The sequence below is a fragment of the Rosa rugosa genome, chromosome 4 (assembly GCF_958449725.1).
Source record: "Rosa rugosa chromosome 4, drRosRugo1.1, whole genome shotgun sequence".
NCBI classification, from domain to species: Eukaryota; Viridiplantae; Streptophyta; class Magnoliopsida; order Rosales; family Rosaceae; genus Rosa; species Rosa rugosa.
Genome location: NC_084823.1, coordinates 13,253,308 through 13,273,374, shown reverse-complemented (window position 1 = coordinate 13,273,374; position 20,067 = coordinate 13,253,308). Strand labels below are relative to the sequence as shown.

The following is a 20,067-nucleotide window of genomic DNA, read 5'->3' as shown; positions in this document are numbered from 1 at the left end:
AGAGTATTTTAGATACTGAGTTGTGTATTTAATAAAACACTAGCCTCTTAACACACGCTCACGCGTGTGTCAATTGGCCTTTTTAATTTTTTTTATACTTTATTTGTATCTACAATATTTATTTGAGTTTTTATTTGTTTTAGTAATTTCTATAAAAAAAAATGTTTATTTTTTATGAAATTATGAATAACTTTTTGTTTATTAAGTAATCTCTCTATTTAAACGGCCAACTCCAACCTAATCTCCCAACAACATTTTTTTCTAGATACTCCTCCTAGAAACCCTAAAGTCGGCTCTCCCGCTCTCTCAAAATCGATCTCGTCCGGCGGCGCCCGGATGTTGGTGTTGGCCTCCGGGCCTCGCTGATGTTTTGCGGTTGGCTGCCGGACGGGGTGTTGATGCTATTGCTCGGAAAGTTCTCCAGAAGGCTCTATGCTCCTAGTCTTGGCATGGTGGTCTTGGTAGTGGTCTCTGGTGCTCCGTCTGTGTGCGCAGTGGTTATGTGCGTGGAATGCCGGATTGTGGCGAAACCAGATCATGGTGGGATGAGATCGGTGACTGTGGGTCGAGGTGGATTGGATTCGCTGTGGGGCGAGTTCGGGATGCTGCGGGTCGTGGAGGCTTGGGTTGACGTAACTCAGTGTAGCTCGTGGTTTGGGAGGCGCAGGGGCGATGTTGATCGGAGTAACACCGGTCGTGTACGGCGTGGTCGGGCGGCGTACATCTGGTTTCCGGTATTGTGCTGCTGCTGGGTGAGGGACGGGGACTGGGTCATGTCAGGCCAGTCTTTGTTGGGCTTGGAGTTGGGCTTTTTGGGGCTATTTTTTGGGCTACTAAGGTTTTACATAGTTTTTTTGCTATTTAATTCCAATAATTCCCTATTTGTTTAGGGAGCTATGCTTCTAGTTTTTTTTAGTAAGCGTCATCGAGTCTAGTTTACTCAGCCTATTTACTATGTAGTAGTAAATAATTTATAGGCTCTCTTATGAGCGTGGAACCGTCAAATGATTAGATCTAATCTATGTATCACTGTGCTACTACCACAAACTATTTATCTACCCAGAGATGGTAGAGGGAGGATATGTAATGGTCATTTCTGGCCTGAGATTTATTAATATATCGACATGATATTCTTCAAAAAAAAAAAAACTGCCAAATCCAAAAAAAAAAAAAAAACTGCCATTGCAGTTAACAAAACGTTTAAGATTTTTTTTTTTTTTGGTAATTTCTTTCAATTCAGTTTGCTATTATATTTACTATTTTATCATTCATGTGTTAAATTTTTAGACTATAATCAAAGAGGGGTAAATTGTGGGTTTATGAAAATTTAACCATAAGCCTTATTGGCTTAATTAATACTGATTAGAATGCGAAATTAAATGAGTAGTGTATTAAATAGAGAATGTGTATTAGTAGTTAAGGGTGTGTATACTTCTCAATTTAATATAATTTTGATAATCTAATCTCGTGTATAATTAGTTTCCAAACAAGTATGTTTTGTACTTTTTACGAGTCATTGGAATTGGACCAGTTCGAAATCAAAACCCTGAGTATAGTATATACTATATACAGTCCCGCTTAGTTTACTGCCCTTTTCACTCTTGCCACAACTGCGAGTCTGCGACGATCATCTCCAACAATTATTGATCTTCAGAAATGCAATGCAACCCTCATCGGAATCAAACCCAGACTTCAAACTCGGCCAGCGAGTCCACTCCGTCGGTGACCCCCGCCGAATCGGAACAGTGAGGTACTTGGGACCCGTTGAGGGCTACTCGGGCACATGGGTCGGTGTCGATTGGGACAACAGAGACGGCAAGCATGATGGGTCCGTCAATGGCGTCAACTACTTCCACGCAAGGTCTGAAACATCTGGGTCCTTTGTTCGACCCCACAATCTCAGCTCTGGAATCTCATTGCTGCAAGCTCTTGAGCTCAGATATCGAGGCCAAACCACTCAAGAAGAAGAGGGTATGTCATGTTTCATCACTCTCTTCATTTTTGGCTCATTCCTGGTTGTGATGATCGTGTTCGTTGTTGTGTTGTAGATGAAATGTATGTTCTTTCTGCGAGCAACAAGCGTGTGAGTGTTCAGCTTGTTGGTAAAGACAAGATTCAAGACAAGCTGAGTTGCTTCGAAGAGTTGACTAGTGCATCAACATCTTACTTGGGTGTTAGCTCTCCTGGAGGCCCATCTGAAATTGGTGCTGTTGTGCCAAGTAAGTTTGGTTTATATATCATCATGACCTTGATTGCTTTGATTTAACAGAAATGCATTAGAGTGTCCGATAAGAAGTTCCGAATTTTGATAACTAAGTGCTGACCTTTGTTCTTTTGTGTTCAATCCGTCGTGATATTAGAACAATCAGTTTGTTTATGATATTAGGTTGAATTGGTATTGTAGTTGCATTTGCTAGAGTTGAAACAACCAAGTACATTTTCCAGTTGCCATCTGTTTTTCAGTTCTTCATTCTAGTCCCATTTTCATGACTTGTGAGTAGTTCTCTTTTAATATGGATTGAAAAGGGATGTGTGCGTGTTATGTGTTCAAATCTATCCTAAATACATCTATATATGATTTTCTATATGCACATTGGCATACAAAAATTTATATCATTTCCCTTAAGCATACAACAAAGGGAGGCAGCCAACTAGTCACATATCTATTGGCCTATTGGCATTTATCGTTTTGTTTCTGTCTCCCTTCAGCTGAAAGTGATCTGTAGGATGCATCTTTTCTTAGTGCTCTGACTTGTGCCTTTGTTGCTGTATACTTTGCACATCCAGCCACATTAATTGTTTTTTATTTTGAATTTTGTGCGCTATAAGTATCCAAAACCAAAATAGTTTTGATGTTTGATTGCAGATTTGAAGGAGCTTGACTTGACTGGAAATCTAATTTCAGAGTGGAAGGTATATGTATCATCCACATTTACCTTATTTTTTTTTCTCCTTTTCTTTTCACCTGTAACAGAGAAACAGTTTTAGTGTGTCAAAAACATTAGATTTATAGTGTTTAATGGATTTGAATGGTAAATTAAATGTTTTTGGGAGCCCACATCAAATCTAGTACCCATTTTGCCACTTTACCACTCAGACTGAAATCTAGTTTACCATTCAAATTTAATGTAGCTGAGTGGCAATATATTCAAAATTTGATGGACTTGAGTGGAAGTTATTAGGGTTTGTGGTTTGATAGAACATACTTATTCTTTAAATCTTCTGTTTCTAACTTGCTTTCGGGTTGAGCTTTACTATCTTTGGGTTTATCCTTGCTTGCAGGATGTTGGCACTATCTGTGAACAGCTGCCTGATCTTGTTGCCCTCAATTTATCTTACAATTTAATGTCACATGATATTGTTGGGTTGCCGCATTTGAAAAGCATCCGTATTTTAGTATTAAACAATGTTGGCATAAATTGGACACAGGTGCCCATTTCCTTACACTTAATACTATTTTCCTATCTTTTGTCCTTTATATTTCTTTGCAGTTTATTTTTTTCTGTATCAAATTGCTAAATATTGTCAGTTTGATGTGGCAGGTAGAAGTACTCAAACATTCATTGCCAGCAATTGAGGAACTACATCTTATGGCCAATCATATAAGCACAATAGAGGTAAAATCTTGTAAAGTTCTTGATGCTTATGGTTATCCACATTAAATAGTTTGATCCAAAGTCATAGAAAACGAAGAATAGAGAATAAGTTTCTATACATGCATTTTTGTTTCTGTTATTATCTTAAAGAAAGATGTTACACCTTAGAATACCTACATCAAACAAAAGTACCTGCGTTAAGCAAACATGGTAGATGGATAAGTAGGTTGCCCTTTAAGTTCTAAGGAAATGTTAGCAGTACGTTCATTTCTAACTATTAGAAGCTTCTGGGTTTCAAATCTACGCTTTTTTTTTTTTTTCTAGATTTTGTTTGATTTTCTTTTGTTGTTTTTAAGATTTCAAACAACTTGCTGCATTTTGCCCATATAATCTGTTTTTGGTCTCCTTTCTTTTCCAGCCTGCATCTTCTTCAACAGTTCAGGGATTTGATTATTTGCGGCTACTGAATTTGGACGACAATTGTATAACTGATTGGAATGAAATCTTGAAACTTTCACAGCTACCAAGGTTAGCAATCATGTTGTTTTTTTTTTTTTCCTCAGAACTAATTTTCTTGGAAAGTTTGAAAGTATGGGGATTGAACGTATTTTAGGTTAATCCTGAAAAAAAAAAATGTAGAAGGTTAACTTGAAAAAATATGGTTGAGGTGTTTTATTTACAATTCTTAGAAAGTGGTTTCTGCATACAGCTTGGAGCAGTTGCATTTGGACAATAACAATTTGAACCATGTCTTTTATCCTGATGTTGGCATGATGCTTGAGCTGCTCAATGGTCATGAATCGCATGAAAAAGGGCATAAGCCATTTCAAAATTTGCGTTGCCTTCTTCTTGGTAACTTACCATAACTCTTCTATCGGGACTGTAGCAACCTCTATTTGCTATTGTTATATTGACTTGTTCCTTCCTCATTATGTTCTCCAGGAGGCAATACCATTGAGGACCCTACTTCTATTGATGCACTGAACTCATTCCCACAATTGGTGGTAAGGTTGAGTTATGAGAGTTAGTTTTTGTACTGTGATATAAATAAACCTGTTACTTTCAGTGGGCTGCCTTCTGCATTTTCTGCAATATTTAATGGACCTGATTCTGCGTTATGTTCATTAGTAAATTAAAAATTGCAACTGGTAGATCATGCATATATAAAAATTCTTCAAAATCTTTCCTTGCCTCTAATTACTTCTTTCTGTTTTATACTCTAGATGATCCAACAGCTTTCATTTTTCATTAATGTTCGGTATTATATAAATACTTGACAGCCTTCAGTACTGTGCCATGTTAGGGTTCTTCCTTCTGCTGGTCTTCAAACCCCACTTGACCCTAATATATCTAGTTGCATACTTTATTCATCTCTTATTCTTCTGAAAATATAGTTAGTTTCTTTATAAATGATAGGGACAACACCACATACACCCTTATATTGTGGGTGAACTATCTAGACTTTTAGGAGTCGAACTCACGAGCTTCCCTTTAACAAAGAGGGAGGTGGGGTCTTGCCGTGCCTGCTACATGGGCCAATGTTTCAACTTTCAACTAAATTGATTAATCGATCTGTTTTTCAATATTTGTGAATATCAACCTGCATCACATCTTTCACACAATGTAGATCACTAAATCTTTGTTGTTTTCTACTTTGAGTTTTTCTTATTCTTCTTCTTCTTCTTCTTCTTCTTCTGGTACAAAAGGATGTCAGACTTTCTGGGAATCCAGTGGCTGATCCAGGACAGGGTGGTATCCCAAGATTTGTTTTGGTTGCCCGCTTAGGAAAAGTTGAAATGTTGAATGGGAGTGAGGTAAATCATGGAGTTCTATATGCTTCCTTTTTTTGTCTGATAAATTTAATAAATCTGATGTAATTTTGTTTGACATACTTTTAGGTTACTTCTCGTGAAAGAAAAGAGTCCGAAATTCGGTACGTCTTTTCCTTCCCAGTGGGAGCCGATGTTTACCATTGAAATGCACAATGTTATTTTGGATTTTTTTAGGTTCTGTAGTTCTGCATTCATCTAGGGATTACTTGTTTTTTGCCAGTACCAGCTAGTCTCACCCTCAGGCTAAGTGGCTAACTGTATGCCAATGTATTTGTATATTTAGTGATGTCATAGCATTGCTGAAAATGAATATCTTCTATTTTAAAAACCATGTGCATCAGAACATATGTTTTTATTGTGCCTTCTCTATTGCACACTGTCGCTTCACTGGCACATGATTTCCCCCCTATTGAATCTGGACTTGCTGACATACAGTTCAGTTAAAGAAAATAAACTTTTCAGTATTGCGTCACCATAATAGTGACGTGATTGAGCATCTCTCTTTGCATCAAGAATTGATTTGTATATTCGGTTCAAGGTCTGAGCTCTTCCTTCAGTTTTGCTCGAGGCTGATAAAAGATTTCTAAATCTTCATATGCTTTGGTTCAAAGCCACTTTTGTGGTGTTCCTGGTGACCCTTTCTTGAAACTTGTCAATGATGGATACTAAAGATATGAACCAATTGTCATTTCAAAACTTAGCCTCCCTTTCTATACAGTTTGACTGTTTGACCTTGAGTAACAACATCCCTGCTTACTTTATAATAGGCCTTTGCCACTTAAATCTTTCAAGTCAATTTCAATCTTTTGTTTTCTGATCTCATCAGACTACACACTCATTGGTTACAGCATTCCTTAAAATTTATTATTTGCAAAGTCATGATATCTTGGTGGTGACTGCGGTAGAGATCTTTAGTTATTAAGGGATCTTAGTTAGTTAGGCTATGTGCAAGCAATTTCTTCATATATGAATTATTGTCTCAGAAGTGAAATTGTTTTATTCTGCAGGTATGTCCGGTTAGTTATGTCAAAGCAAGGAAATATTCAAGAAATCAAGCTGCTTCATCCAAGGTCTCTCTTTATTTTTATTTTTATTTTTTTTTCGTTTACTTTTGGGGCAAAAAGGATGACAAAGGGATAGGACATGCTTAATTTTCATAAACCTATGGTTATTTACAGGTTTGCTGAGCTCAAGGTTTTGCATGGAATTGAGGACGAAAAGCCATTGGTGGGAGCAGCAGGCCCTCAAAAGATGGCTACAGGGCTTCTATGTAGGAATTATAATTTTTTAATTACGAGCTATTTTTATTTACTTATATAACAGTAAAAAAATAATTTAAAATTATGCAGCTGTTACTCTGAAATGCGTGGGAGCATCAATAGGTGAGAAGCCCTCTTTGGTGAAGAAACTTCCAGGCACCACAACGGTTAGTCTTTCTTTCTATCTCTCCTCCCCTTTCAAGAATTCTATATGTTGTTGGATATATCTCTAAAACAATACATCTATTTATTTTTGTAGGTTGGTAAGCTAAAAATTCTCTGTGAAAGCTTTTTCAAGCTGAAGTCTATGAAGTTGAAATTGTTTCTTCAAGAAGAGGTTTGCTCGCCCTTATTGCAGTATATATTATTTGTTATTGTCGATTCAAACTATATGCATAAATTCTTGATGAGGATAGTATGTCATTCCTACTGCTTTCTTTTAATTACTTTCCAAAATTAATCTAGAAAGATGCCAATCTCGTTGAACATAGATAAGAAGTGCTATAGGAAAAGAGAAAATCATGTCTAGATATGAGCACAGAAGGGCGAGTAACTTAAACAGAGAAAACCCAACAGGCCTGCACTACACTAAAAAAAAAAAAATAGCTTTCCACTCTTTAAATCCTCAAACAACTTGACAGCAACAAGCATTAGGAGGCTCAAATGAGAAAGCAAACAAGTGGGGTATTTTGTGAAGGTGTTGGTGAACTGGGTCGAAGGAATGGAGGATAAAGATGCTGGCAAGCTTCAGATAATGCGTGAAAGAGTCTTTGGGAGGATAGGTTACTTCAATGCCAATAAATATAGTTAAGAGAGCCAAGATCATTCACCTCAAGCTGTTGCTGCAATTGTAACTTCAGGTGAAATAACAGTTTAATCATCCCTGGAGAGGTATAACAAAGAAAATGAGTGGAATCATGATCACTGAGATTAAAATCAAAAGCATGGATAATTTCTCAATCAAGCCCTAGGTTGTTTGAGACTACAAAGCCTTTTTTTTTTTCGTTTGTCCACCTCCCAGGATTATGGGAAAGACCAGCAAGATGAATAGTGGAAATTTCATCTGGTAAGTCCTCGTGCAACTGAACACGCTTTGAGCTACCACAGAGCATCCGGTCCATGTATTGACATTATGGGAAATAGGGAACTCTGCAGCACAACTTGTTGTAAAGAGCTCCTAATAGGAATAGTTCAAGGGGAGTGGCTACTGGCCATTCCTGTGATTGAGGTCTGTGATGTAGCAAATGGGATGGGATAAAGCTACTGTTAAAGGGAAGCAACTTTGGTGCAAACTTAAGCTGTTGAACAGCAAAAGAATAGTAAATTATTTGAAGGTTGTGATTTAATGCAAGGTTCTGTGAAGTTGGAGAGTGCAAGGGTGATATTACTTATAATTGGTGTAATGGAAGGTAGGAACTTCTGATAAGATATAATAGACGTGCCATTCGTGTTTCCACTGTTTTAACATTATATAAGCTCAAAAGTTGCTCTACTACATTGATTGCTTGACCACATTCATATACAGCTAAATAACTTCTATACTTTCAGGGTTCTCCTTTGCCAATGTTGCTAGATGATGAAATGCAGAGTTTGACAGACCTTGGGATTGGCAATGAATCAACCATTCTTGTGGATGAAGAGAGTTAAGAGAATCCAAAGACTTGGGACATGTCTGTTGCAAATTTTAAGGTGTGTGTGCAGGTAATGATATCTTCCCTGATATTTTCTTTTTGCATGTGCAGGGGTGATATGCACTATATTATGCCTTTCACTGTTTATTTTCCTTTATTTCTCTGACTCCAGTACATACTCTAACAATTGAAATATCTATTACAGGTTTTCTGGTGGCATCAGCTAACAAGATAAGATTTTAGCATCTCCAAAAGCTAGATAGTCACTGCCAATCTGTTTTCTGAAACATTTTCAAACTACATGTACTCTCATTCCATGAGACAACAAGGTTGCCAGGAAGTAGTGACTTGAATTCATTTACATTCGGCCACTGTTGTCCTGACTTCGTAGTTCATACTTTTGCATCAAGACGTCTTGAATTTGCAAAGAAGCAGGTCAAAATTATGTGGAGCGTTCAAGCACCACATGTTTGTAAAACTGTATCAACGCACTCGTTCTTTTGCATTAGGATGCCTTGATCCTGAGTACCTAAGATGAATTTACCCTTTGTTTTAAAGTCAGCAAGGTTATAAAAACACTTGCAGATAAAATTGAGATAATTTTTCCTGTTGGAGAATTTGGGAACATAGCAATGAGATAATTTGAGATAGTTTGTTTGCTAATGCTAATCCCAATTTGATCTCAACTACCACAGCCGCAAGTTGGCAATTAAATCACTCGTAAGCTTTGACAGTTTCACTAATGTGATTGCCGGCCAACCCTAAAATTTCAATTCCTTTGAACTTTAATGTTCCACATTGCATTTTTTGTAAGATTGAATTTTACAGACAGAAAGTTCTGCGATATAGCAACATACGAATGCATCATTGAGTTCTATTTTAAAATCAAACTAGGTTTCTTGAGTACGTAATGTATAGGAACCAAATTAGTCTTCTTTGTTTTTTTTTTTTTTTTTTTTTTTTTTTTGAAGAGGAGACAACAACTTTTATTATAATCAAATATGTTTACAATCAACAAATAACACATCCGATATAATAGCCGGAGGTGTTGTAAACCAAGATTCAGGACTAGCAGAATTAAGAGCTTGACGAGCCAAACGGTGAGCCGCTTCATTAGCTTCACGATACACATGATGAAGTGTAGAGCCAGGTAGGTCTGCAAGAGACAATGTAACATTCTCGTATAAATACCCAAGGATAGACAAATTACTCTTCTTGAGTACGCATCATTGAGTCAGTCTACCTCTAAATCAAACTAGTCTTCTTACATTTTTAATGTATCGATATATTGATGTACCGATGAGTCATTTATAAAACCCTCACAAGGGTTTTAGGTGCTCGTCATTTCCCTCCAGCGCTAAGAATGGCAGTTAGTTTCTCTCTCACTTCACTCTCACCAACTCCTCAAACCTCCTCCTCTGGTCCAACAATGGCAACCCTAAACACCTTCTACACCATCTCCTCCAAAACCCTAGCCAGATTCACCTTCAACCCCCTCTCCAAACCCTCCGCTCTAAACCTCTTCGCCAAACCCCCCCTCACCCATCTCCGATCTCCTCCCCGCAACACAATCCGGTCCCTCTTCACCGGAATCGTCGAGGAAATGGGCGAAGTCAAGCAGCTCGGCGCCTCCGACGGCGGCGGCTTCGACATGAGAATCGGCGCCGCCACCGTCCTCGACGGCGTCCGCCTCGGCGACAGCATCGCCGTCAACGGCACCTGCCTCACCGTCACGGAATTCGACGCCTCTCATTTCACCGTCGGCCTGGCGCCGGAGACGCTGCGGAAGACCTCGCTGGTGGAGCTCGAGCCGGGTTCGCTGGTGAATCTGGAGCGGGCGGTGCTGCCGACGAGCCGGATGGGCGGGCATTTCTTGCAGGGACACGTGGACGGCACCGGCGAGATAGTGTCGATGGTGCCGGAGGAGGATTCGATGTGGATCAAGGTGAAGACGACGAAGGAGATACTCAAGTATGTGGTGCCGAAAGGGTATATAGCTGTGGATGGGACTAGTCTGACTGTGGTGGATGTGTTTGATGATGAAGAGTGCTTCAATTTCATGCTGGTGGCTTATACTCAGCAGAAGGTGGTGATTCCTTTGAAGAAGGTTGGGCAGAAGGTGAATTTGGAGGTTGATATACTGGGGAAATATGTGGAGAGGCTTCTCAGTAGTGGGTTTGTTGACTCCATCAAGTCGAAATAGGTACTCCGATATGGTTTCTTTTCTGCAATGCCGATATGATTCTTTGTTGTTTTTGATGTTTCAGATAGAATGATATATGTGTGATAGGATTAGATTTTGGGCAGCTGTTTGTTAATTCAATGTGTGTACTGTAAGACTTAATGCAGCTGTGATATTTGGGCATATCTACTATCTAGTAGGAAGCATTTATAAGACATGATTTGTGCATTGCATATGTGTGGGATGATCCTTGGTTAAAAATTCCTACATGTAGAGTAACTAGGCAAACAAGATTACCCCCTGAGGTCAGTGCAAAAATTGAAGGGATAGCGTGGTGTTTGATCTGGTGATGTTCTCATGTGAAGTGATTTTCACACTAATCGCTCCACATTTCAATCCACTTAACACTTGCACTCCACTTTGAAGATTATTATATATAAGAGGAGTGGCAAGTGTGAAGTCGGTTGAAAAGGATTGCTGATTCTATTTAGAAATCATTTAAGCGCCACTGGATGACAAGCTATTTAAAAAAAAATGGTTCCCTGGTTGGCGGGTGACTTTCATGTTATAGTAGTTACCAACACTTTCATTCACAGTAATATTAGTCTCTTTCATGTTCATTTTTCTCTATATATAGATTTCATTGATTTTACTTGTTTCTCTTTTTCTTATTTCTATCATTAATTTTGTTGAACTGTTATGATTTATTCTAGATTTCTGTCTTCTTGTTGATTTGTTTTAAATTTCTGTATGCTTCTTGTTGTTTTTGTTGGTTCTGAGATCAGTGGTTCAAAGCATGGAGAGGAACAGTAGTTTGTGCAATTTCAGAAAGTGAAATATGGAGTCTTTTGACTCTTTTCTGAAAGCATCAGATGATCTGTCCCATTCTTTATCCCCAAAGTTGTGCTAGAGGGGATAGACAATGAAATAATTTCTCCTGCTGTCACCACACCCCACCACTGAGCCTTTGGAAATTGCAAATCTCAAGTATTTTGTCCTCGTGAAATCTTCTTTAATAATGTTTTGTAGAGGATGATCTTCTTTTAATTAGTTGAGGTAATCACGTTGCTCTTGTCAAGAATCTAGTTGCTGGTCTTTGACTGTAAGATTATCCTGCATTGGATTCAGTCACTTTCTTCCGTTGTAGAACTTGTAGGATCAGTTTTGGGGTGAGTTGAGTGATCTTTTTGGCAGAAGAATGTCAGCCTAATGAGTTGTAAAGTTCACTTTATCTTGTGTTCAGATTGTAATGTGTGTACAACTGGAAACCTTCATTATTAGCTCGATCATGATGATTGAGTAAAATGAAGAACTTTAGATTTGATCAGAAGATGGTAAATAAATTTTTTTTTTTGCCTTGTTGTGGTTGGTTTTACACCTTTTACTTATTTAAATCACAAATCATCAATGAGGTTTAGAAATTCTGTTTCGTTGGCTCTGTGACAAGCATACTGAAGAAATAAAAAGACTGCTTGGCTATTTCTTAGAGCAAAACTGAACTTTTAAAGGGTGATATGGAAGAGGATTAAGTTGCTCAGATCCAATTGTGTACTCTAGTTCAGGTCGGGTGGTAGACCCAGAAAATGTGGTAGTTAAGGTATGTGCTTAGATGTTGCTAATACATATTACTAATGGATATGCTAATATTTCATTCTTTGTATGTGAAGCATACACATTTCAAATTTCCAATTGGGAATCTGATTAACTCTTGAATCTTAAAGATGGGGAATCCGTTTGCATTGTTTCCTTTGGATCACAAACATAATTTGTCCCACTTACAAATGCATCTAGGATCCTCACCATTCTCATCTAACTTATTGAAATAATTCCACACATTAGAAGCATTCTTAGCTGGTTTCCTCTTTGTAACGCAAGGTACAGGAGGAGCTCCTCCTCCAAGTTCAGGTGGACTGGGCTCCACACTCGGAATAGGAGTGTTGTTTGGTTCATCGCTAGTGGCTTGTGTACTGTTTGGTGGATTTGTGGGATTTTCAGAATTCATTTTCAACCAACAGGCAATCACAAATTCTACACAACACAATCAATCGATAACAGCAGCCAATTTCAAATTTGAAATACTTGGACAAAAGCAAAACAACACCTCAATGCAAATTCTGCTCGCCAAATGCCATTCTAAATACATCAAACATGCCGGGAAATGTATAAAAAAATTTGTATGCTTAAGAGAACTAGTCAAAATTTTGGAATGCATGGATACTAAGGACCAGAAGCCTATTTTATACCAAGTCGATCCCTCTGATATTCGCAAACTAAAGGGAAGTTTCGCCAAAGCACTTGATGAACATAAACACAACGTTGACGAGAAAGAGCTGCAAAGCTGGTCTTCTGCTCTATAACTAGAACAACGAATTTATCTGGCTGGGATTCCCGAGATTACAAGTATGTATTACTTTGTTCCACAGCTAATTTTTTTGTAACGTGTTGTAATCTACATTTATATAATTTAACTGAATATCCTATTTTGATCTTTATAGCAAACTGTTGAAATTAGTTGCTTTGATTTTACTGTTAGGATTGACGTCGAAGAGTGAAGTAGTGGTGGGCTTAGGACCGAGTGTTTAAAGAAAAAGTATTTAGGGGCAGGTGTTTGGGACTTAATGTTACCAGGACAAATGTTTTAGGAGGAAGTGATTTGAAACAGAGGAGACAGCAATGCTTCTTAATTTTCTCTTGTATTGCTTCTTGATTACTTACTTCACTTGCTTGATTCATTACATTTTACAAGAGAGCTTACGTATTTATACATGTTTCAACCGACCTTGATGGACTACTAACACCACTGACATTTGTTTGTGGTTAGTTATTAACCACAACTTAATGCATAGTTGTAAACCATCCCATACTTGACTGCTAACTCTAGATTTTACTACACTTACATGATCATTCTAGATCATGTTCTACATTACTCTAGCAGCTCTAGGCTTCTCTTTATTAGTGCAGGTTAATTAAGATGTTTCAATGTGCATTGCATTACCTTTTGACACAATTGTGTGACATTATGTCTTGCTGAGATCCTTCACAGTACTGTTTTGCAGAAATGATTCCAAGCTTATTGAAGACATTGCACAAGATATAAGTAATAAATTGATTGAAATCTTATCTCGTCGTTATGATCGAAAGAAATATAAGATTGTATCTTGCACTAGTCCTACGACCTATGATGTCTTTCTGAATTTTAGGGGAGACGACACTCGCAAAATCTTTGTTGGTCATCTTTACAAAGCTCTGGAGCAGAAAGAAATCAACACCTTTATAGATTCTGAAGAGGTTGGAAAAGGCAACAACCTATCAATGCTAGAACAAGCTATTCAAGATTCAAGGATTTCGATTGTAGTTTTCTCTGAAAACTATGCTTCTTCCACATGGTGCTTGAAAGAGTTCGTCAGAATCCTGAAATGTATGGATATAAAGAAGCAAATAGTGGTGCCTATTTTCTACGAAGTAGATCCATTTGATGTTCGTAATTTGAAGGGAAGCTTCACAGACGCTTTTGCGAAACATGAAAACAGTTCTAATACCAACAAGGAAGAGGTGGAGAGCTGGAAGTCTGCTCTAACTAGAGTCACAATTTTATCTTGCTGGGATTCGAGAAAATATGAGTAATCTTTCTTCATACTCTTAAATTACCAATTTTAGTTTTCAGATTATTTAGGCTTACTATTAGTTAGATTTTTTAATATTGGCTTACAGTTTAATTAGTTTTAATTAGAGGTGCTTACTGTTATAGTAAATGTTGAAGAGTTGAACTAGATTGTGCCACATTTTGCATCACATATATATTCTATTTCTTTACAATACTGTTTTCAATTTTTGCAGAGATGATGCCAAGCTTGTTGAGGAGATAGTAATACATGTTAATGAATTGGTCCACGTCTGGTCATCAAAAGCCAATAGCTTGGTTGGAATGAATTCCCGCATAAAAGAAATGGATTTGCTATTATGTCATGGAATATATGATGTTCGCGTTGTTGGAATATGGGGAATGGTTGGCATTGGCAAAACAACCATTGCTAGAGCTGTTTATGACAAAATCGCTCGTCAATTTGAGCACAGTTGCTTTCTTGAAAATTTGAAAATGTCAAGGAACGTTTCATGAAGAATGATGCGGTACAAATGCAAGAAGAACTGCTATCTAGGATATTGAAGGAAAAAGTGCGAAGTGTAGGCACTTTGAGTAGAGGCTCAAAGATGATGATGGAAAGGCTGGGTAACAGGAAAGTTTTGCTTGTTCTGGATGATGTGGAAAACACTGCCCAGATTGAAGCCTTACTTGGGAAGCAACATTCATTTGGTCCTGGAAGTAAAATTATTATAACAAGCAGAGATCTACAAGCACTGAGTAGAGTTGATGAGACATATGTGCCAAAGTTGTTAAGTGACGATGAAGCTCTTGAACTCTTGAGGAATTCTTCCAGGAGAGTATAAACCAGCCCACAGGAGAGTATGATGAACTCTCAAGGCATGCTGTGGAATATGCTCAAGGTCTGCCTCTAGCACTTAGGGTTATGGGATCTTCTCTTCATAACAAAAGTGTATGTGAATGGGAAGATGTGTTGGAAAGAATTCACGATGATCTTATAACAAGTTTTGAGGTACTAAATGATTCAGAGAAGGAAATTTTTCTAGATATATCATGTTTCTTCAAAGGAATGGAGAAAGACTACGTAACCAAAATTCTGGACAGTTGTGGCTTCTTTCCCAAAAGGGGATTAAGAGTTCTAGTTAATAGAGCTCTTGTAAGTGTCACTCGTGACAATAAGCTTGAGATGCATAAATTGCTACAGAGAATGGGTTGGGAAATTGTCCGACAGCAGTCTATTAAGGAGCACGGGAAACCCAGTAGGCTGTGGAGTAACAAAGATATTCAGAGGTTGTTAACTCAAAATACGGTGAGTATATCTAGTTATCGATCTATACATGTATACATAATTACATATCCATTAAGAATAAATTGCTCTTGGATCATATGTGATATCTTTACTAGATAGAAAGCTTCAGACATGTAGGGTCATAGTTCCAGCTTTGACCGAAATCTCCTACTACAAACTAACTATAAAATGTGACCTCAGTGAAATAGCCTTCGTTGACCGGGTCTCCTTCTTCAATTAGGTGATATTCAAACCATGGAACATATACCAAAACATGTGATCCAACTCAAACAATCTGTCAGTTCGGAAGCCCGGATGGAGCAACTGAAAACTGTGCTCCCCATGATTTCCTTTGGCTGTGCAAGAACATAGAGCAGATAGATCAGAAGGATAATTACAAGCTTCCTCAAAGTTAATTACAAGCAACGCAGATAGAAAATCCCATGCCAGAAAGTTATCATGGAAACAATTGGGTGGTAGCTGCACAGTGATTGAGGATCCCCTACACTGATGGCTGAACCAAGCTGGAATTTCTCTTCCAGGAAGAGTGGAAGACACATGTAAAAGGAAAGAGGTTGCAGATCACCCTATATAATTCAAACAAGGGTCAACTTCATTTGGTTAACTCTGTTTGCGTGTGTGTCAAATCGTCAATGTGTGTGACTGAGGAAAAGATACGAACCTGATGATAAGAATGAGTTTCCACAACATCTATAAATAGATTTGTTTGTACCAGCGGGAAGCAGTTAGAAAATGTGAACCAAAGATTCTTTTCGTACGGGGGATTTGGCGTTGACACTGACTCTAAAGCTGTGCAATCATGAGCATCTATGTACTTCACACTTGATGAAAGCTGTGGAATTGATTTCAGCCTCTTGCAAGCCTCCAATTCGAGATGTGTTAGGCGACCAAGTTGACTCATTGTTGCAGGTAAGCTCTCCAAATTGTTTCTGCACATCTTTAATGTTTCCAGGGAACACAAATGAGCAATACCATTTGATATTTCCAACAGATTGCAGTCACTTAAATCAAGATGTACCAGAACAGAGTAACTAGAACATTTTTCAACTGATGATGGCCATGCCGAAAAGGGTGTCGTCATTTGTTTACATCCAATACATGATAATGCATCCCCCTTAAGCTTGCTCAAATGTAGTACAGAGAATGGAAGTTGTTTTATACCACTATCTTGTACCTCCAGGTCTGTCAAGGATTCCAAATTACCGAAGTTACTAGGCAAGTTATGGAGTTTCGAGCACCCAGCCAGATAGAGCTGTTGAAGGTTTGCCAAATTACATATTTTGTGTGGAAGACGGACAAGGCTTCTGCAGTTTCTCATACTTAAAAGTTCAAGGCCCTGAAGCAGTTCAATTGATGAGGGCAATTCTTTAATTGCAGTCCCATCTAGACAAAGCTCTGATAGCTCCTCCATAGCTTCTGAAATCTTTGGAAACTTCTCAAATCTTGAGAGATTTCATACGAATGCTGCTCGGAAAGTCCTGAAGTTTTTCACACCCATTTAAAGTACAGACAACAAGGTTTTGAAGAGCTGAAATGGATGGATGAACCTCAACCAAACTTGAGCAACCATCGAGAATTAGTTTCTCCAGATTTATCGCCTCACTGAAGTCAGGGATTCTGTCAAGGTATATAGAGCGACTTAAATTGACGAATTTCAACATTTTCATGAGCTGCATAGTTAGAACAGGCAACAAAACATGTGTTAATTGATGATTCAAGCAAGCCCTGTCCAAACGAATACTTATCACTTGAAAGAAAGTTATGATTGCACCTTTGTTCCTTCCCAAAGTCGTTGAATGTGACTAAAACGCAAGTCAAGGTCGATAAGATTCCTCGGCCTAAAGTTGGATGGCAATGATGAGTAAGGGCATCCGTGCCAGCAGAGAAGCCTCAACTCATCAGAGAGAAACTTCAAGTCCCCACTCACATATTGTTTAAGGTCTGCACTTGGAATCGCAGGGAGAAGCCGATCCAAACTGTAATCGATTCTGACCAATCTTAGTCTCGTCATTTTATTAAAAGATTTAGTGTTTATGTATACATCTTTTGAGTTGCACAAGTCTAGCTTTATACTTTCAATTCGTTCTGTAGCCTGCATGATCAATAGAAGAAGTTCATTAGGTGAGTGCAAACCAGTACCTGATATAAGACCAAAGTTAATGCATCTTTACTTTGAATTTGACGTATTATTGTAGAAAGTGATTCCACTGCAAAACAATTCCATTGTATCACAAGCTGCGGCGTTCGTATCTTTTATGTCAATCGACAAAGCTAACTAAATCTGGTGTTCATGTAATAATTCCCATTTGTATCGCTTTCATGATTTGGCAATCTGTGGCCTACGCGGTATGCAGGGTTGGGTTTGTTCCTCTAATGCATGGGCTTGAATGAAAGTATATTGACATTAATATTTTTATATGTTTTAAGTATAATTCCTCCAACTGTTTATTAGGAGTTAACCATGAATGCCATGAAAAAATATTTCAATCTCATTGATTTGGGGTGCTGCTATTCACACACAATTATTTTAATTCAATTCTGTTTTACAAATTATTCTAACTATCATCCCTTGTAATTCTATTTCTTTTATTTATTTATTTTTTCTTTTATCTATTTGGCAAGTCAATCATGAATCAAACATGGGAGTTTCTATTCATACCTCCAAAATTAGCATTTGGACCTCCCTACTTAATAGACCTCCAATTTACTTTTAAAAATAACCAATATGCTATCTACACCTCCCTAATTTTCCCAAAATGCCCACTGTCCAATAAAATCAATAAAAGCCATTTTTTTGGAAGATTTTATTCATACCTCCAAAAACCCATTGTACTATTCTTAACCCTTCACCCACTTAACGACAACAAAAAAATCTTATGAATTTCACAGTAGTAGAAATACATATATGAATTCATGCACAAAACAAAAATAAAGAACAAGAAAATCGTGGGAGATGAAAAGAGATGGGGTCTATATCTGGGATATCTCAATGGCCTGAAAGCAAAACGCTAAAAGCTGAAGATGTCTTGATTTTCAAAAAAACAGACCCATTGTAATCAAGATAGTGAAAAAAGAAGAACATAAAACTTCTAAACCCATATCTTGTGTGAAGACACCAAAATGATGTTATGCTCAATTACTGAATCGTCACATTCTTCCATAGAGTTTGATGTATATTGTAGGGTTTACGTTGGAGAATAATATTTTCTCCAAGTTGAAGACTACATACTGTCTTGAAGGTAAGAAGAAACTCTTTATTTTATTTTTGAAATGTTTGTGTCCTTATTAGCAATTTGACATGAGTTGACAAAGTCAACTATAACTTGGAAAAAAAAAGAGGTCCAAATGCCAATTTTGGAAGTATGAATAGAAGTTCCCATCAAACATCATTATGCAATAAATTAATTTTCTCTTACCTATAAATAAAGGAAAAATAATACGTTCATTAAGTGAAATGACCTGTATTATTAGACGAGAATATGCTTCCCAAGTAATTACATTCATCCAACTGAATCTAAATTGCAAAGTTTGTTCTCATACAAGTAGGAGGGGGGTAAAACTCATGCTTTACTCGCTCATTGTCTTGGGTTCCAATATTGCACCTAGCTTACTAGAGCTTCTCATCTCTTATAGATTGGCAATAAGCCATTTTCAAACGAAGTCTGCAAATTTGAGAAATTTGTAAGTAAAAAAAAAAATGGAGTATAGTTCAAAATTAATTGTTTGAATAAGACTAGCTTGAGGGGCTAGACAAATGTAGACACACGCATAATCAATGATATGAACTCTTAATTTAATGTATTTTAGATAACTGTATTGAAAGAATACTGACCCATAAATAATAAGAATGTATTATGCAAGGCTGAGGAAAAACTTTGCAATTGTGATTCAGTTGGATGAACGTAATTATCTAGGAATCATATTCCTTGTCTATCTAATAATACAGGTCATTCCACTTAACGAACATATTATTTTGGGTTATTATCACAAATGGTACCTGAACTATACCTCAATCTTATCGATGGTACCTGAACTTCAATTTTGATCACAACCAGTACCCGAACTTTTCGATTTCATTTTAAATGGTACCTAAGGCCACCTTCAGTCACTATTCCGGCCAAAAAAGCCAAATCTAAAATTAAAAAAAAAGTTCAAGGCAAGTCTATTAACAAAAAGATCATCACTATATATGATCGCAACCCTTGAAATCATCAAAGATCATCACTATGATCGCCTTACATGCTGTTTTTAGTCGGAATAGTGACCGGAGGTGGCTCTAGGTACCATTTAAAATGAAATCGAAAAGTTTGGGTACTGGTTGTGATCAAAATTGAAGTTCAGGTACCATCGATAAGATTGAGGTATAATTCAGGTACCATTTGTGATAATAACCTATTATTTTTCCTTCATTTATAGGTAAATTAAAATTTTGATTTATTGTATAATGATATATTGATGTTTGATTCATGATTGACTTACCAAATAGAAAAAAGAAAAAGAATCAGAATTGCAATGGAGGGTAGTTAGGGTAATTTGTAAAAAAGAATTGAATTAAAATAATAGAAAAATAGAAAGGTGTGTGAATAGAGAAAATGGGTGTGTGAATAGCACCACCCATTTTAAAAGTAGCTTTTGCGTTTTGCAACTCAAGTTAATT

At 37.4% G+C, this 20,067-nt stretch overlaps 3 protein-coding genes and 1 pseudogene across 7 annotated transcripts; 3 read left to right on the top strand and 1 right to left on the bottom strand.

Moving 5' to 3' along the window:
• The first annotated feature begins 1,571 nt into the window (after positions 1-1,571).
• On the top strand, positions 1,572-8,918 carry LOC133706864 (tubulin-folding cofactor E). Of its 2 annotated transcripts, none has more exons than XR_009844761.1 (16): positions 1,572-1,971; positions 2,049-2,219; positions 2,867-2,913; positions 3,283-3,429; positions 3,543-3,617; positions 4,015-4,124; positions 4,306-4,448; positions 4,539-4,600; positions 5,303-5,410; positions 5,495-5,529; positions 6,436-6,498; positions 6,607-6,698; positions 6,778-6,854; positions 6,947-7,024; positions 8,236-8,388; positions 8,524-8,918. XR_009844761.1 is itself a non-coding variant. In XM_062132412.1 (16 exons), the coding sequence occupies exons 1-15, from the start codon at positions 1,662-1,664 to the stop codon at positions 8,332-8,334; spliced, it is 1,617 nt and encodes a 538-aa protein (XP_061988396.1). In that variant the 5' UTR covers positions 1,573-1,661; the 3' UTR covers positions 8,335-8,376; positions 8,524-8,918. The 2 variants fall into 2 exon arrangements, 1 of the variants encoding a protein (XP_061988396.1); XM_062132412.1 differs by having other exon boundaries at positions 1,573-1,971; positions 8,236-8,376.
• Positions 8,919-9,640: 722 nt separating this feature from the next.
• On the top strand, positions 9,641-12,399 carry LOC133706790 (riboflavin synthase). Of its 3 annotated transcripts, none has more exons than XM_062132332.1 (2): positions 9,641-10,521; positions 12,382-12,399. In XM_062132332.1, the coding sequence occupies exon 1, from the start codon at positions 9,682-9,684 to the stop codon at positions 10,519-10,521; it is 840 nt and encodes a 279-aa protein (XP_061988316.1). In that variant the 5' UTR covers positions 9,641-9,681; the 3' UTR covers positions 12,382-12,399. The 3 variants fall into 3 exon arrangements, with proteins under 3 accessions (XP_061988316.1, XP_061988315.1, XP_061988314.1); XM_062132331.1 differs by having other exon boundaries at positions 12,376-12,394; XM_062132330.1 differs by lacking the exon at positions 12,382-12,399 and adding an exon at positions 11,286-11,858.
• A 998-nt stretch (positions 12,400-13,397) lies between these two features.
• Positions 13,398-15,653, top strand: LOC133744373 (TMV resistance protein N-like; annotated as a pseudogene).
• A 179-nt stretch (positions 15,654-15,832) lies between these two features.
• On the bottom strand, positions 15,833-17,590 carry LOC133741980 (disease resistance protein RUN1-like). 2 transcript variants are annotated; one of them, XM_062169683.1, is made up of 2 exons: positions 17,182-17,590; positions 15,833-17,080 (listed from the first exon to the last, which is right to left on the bottom strand). In XM_062169683.1, the coding sequence occupies exon 2, from the start codon at positions 16,819-16,821 to the stop codon at positions 16,003-16,005; it is 819 nt and encodes a 272-aa protein (XP_062025667.1). In that variant the 5' UTR covers positions 16,822-17,080; positions 17,182-17,590; the 3' UTR covers positions 15,833-16,002. The 2 variants fall into 2 exon arrangements, with proteins under 2 accessions (XP_062025667.1, XP_062025668.1); XM_062169684.1 differs by having other exon boundaries at positions 15,837-17,080.
• Between the last annotated feature and the right edge of the window lie 2,477 nt (positions 17,591-20,067).

Bases quoted from the DNA above. Each gene is read 5' to 3' on its own strand.
- LOC133741980 (XM_062169683.1), bottom strand. From the start codon at position 16,821: ATGGAGGAGCTATCAGAGCTTTGTCTAGATGGGACTGCAATTAAAGAA.
- LOC133706790 (XM_062132332.1), top strand. From the start codon at position 9,682: ATGGCAGTTAGTTTCTCTCTCACTTCACTCTCACCAACTCCTCAAACC.
- LOC133706864 (XM_062132412.1), top strand. From the start codon at position 1,662: ATGCAACCCTCATCGGAATCAAACCCAGACTTCAAACTCGGCCAGCGA. The intron at 2,914-3,282 runs GTATATGTATCA...CCTTGCTTGCAG, and splicing joins ATCTAATTTCAGAGTGGAAG to GATGTTGGCACTATCTGTGA. The intron at 6,699-6,777 runs GTAGGAATTATA...AAAATTATGCAG, and splicing joins GATGGCTACAGGGCTTCTAT to CTGTTACTCTGAAATGCGTG.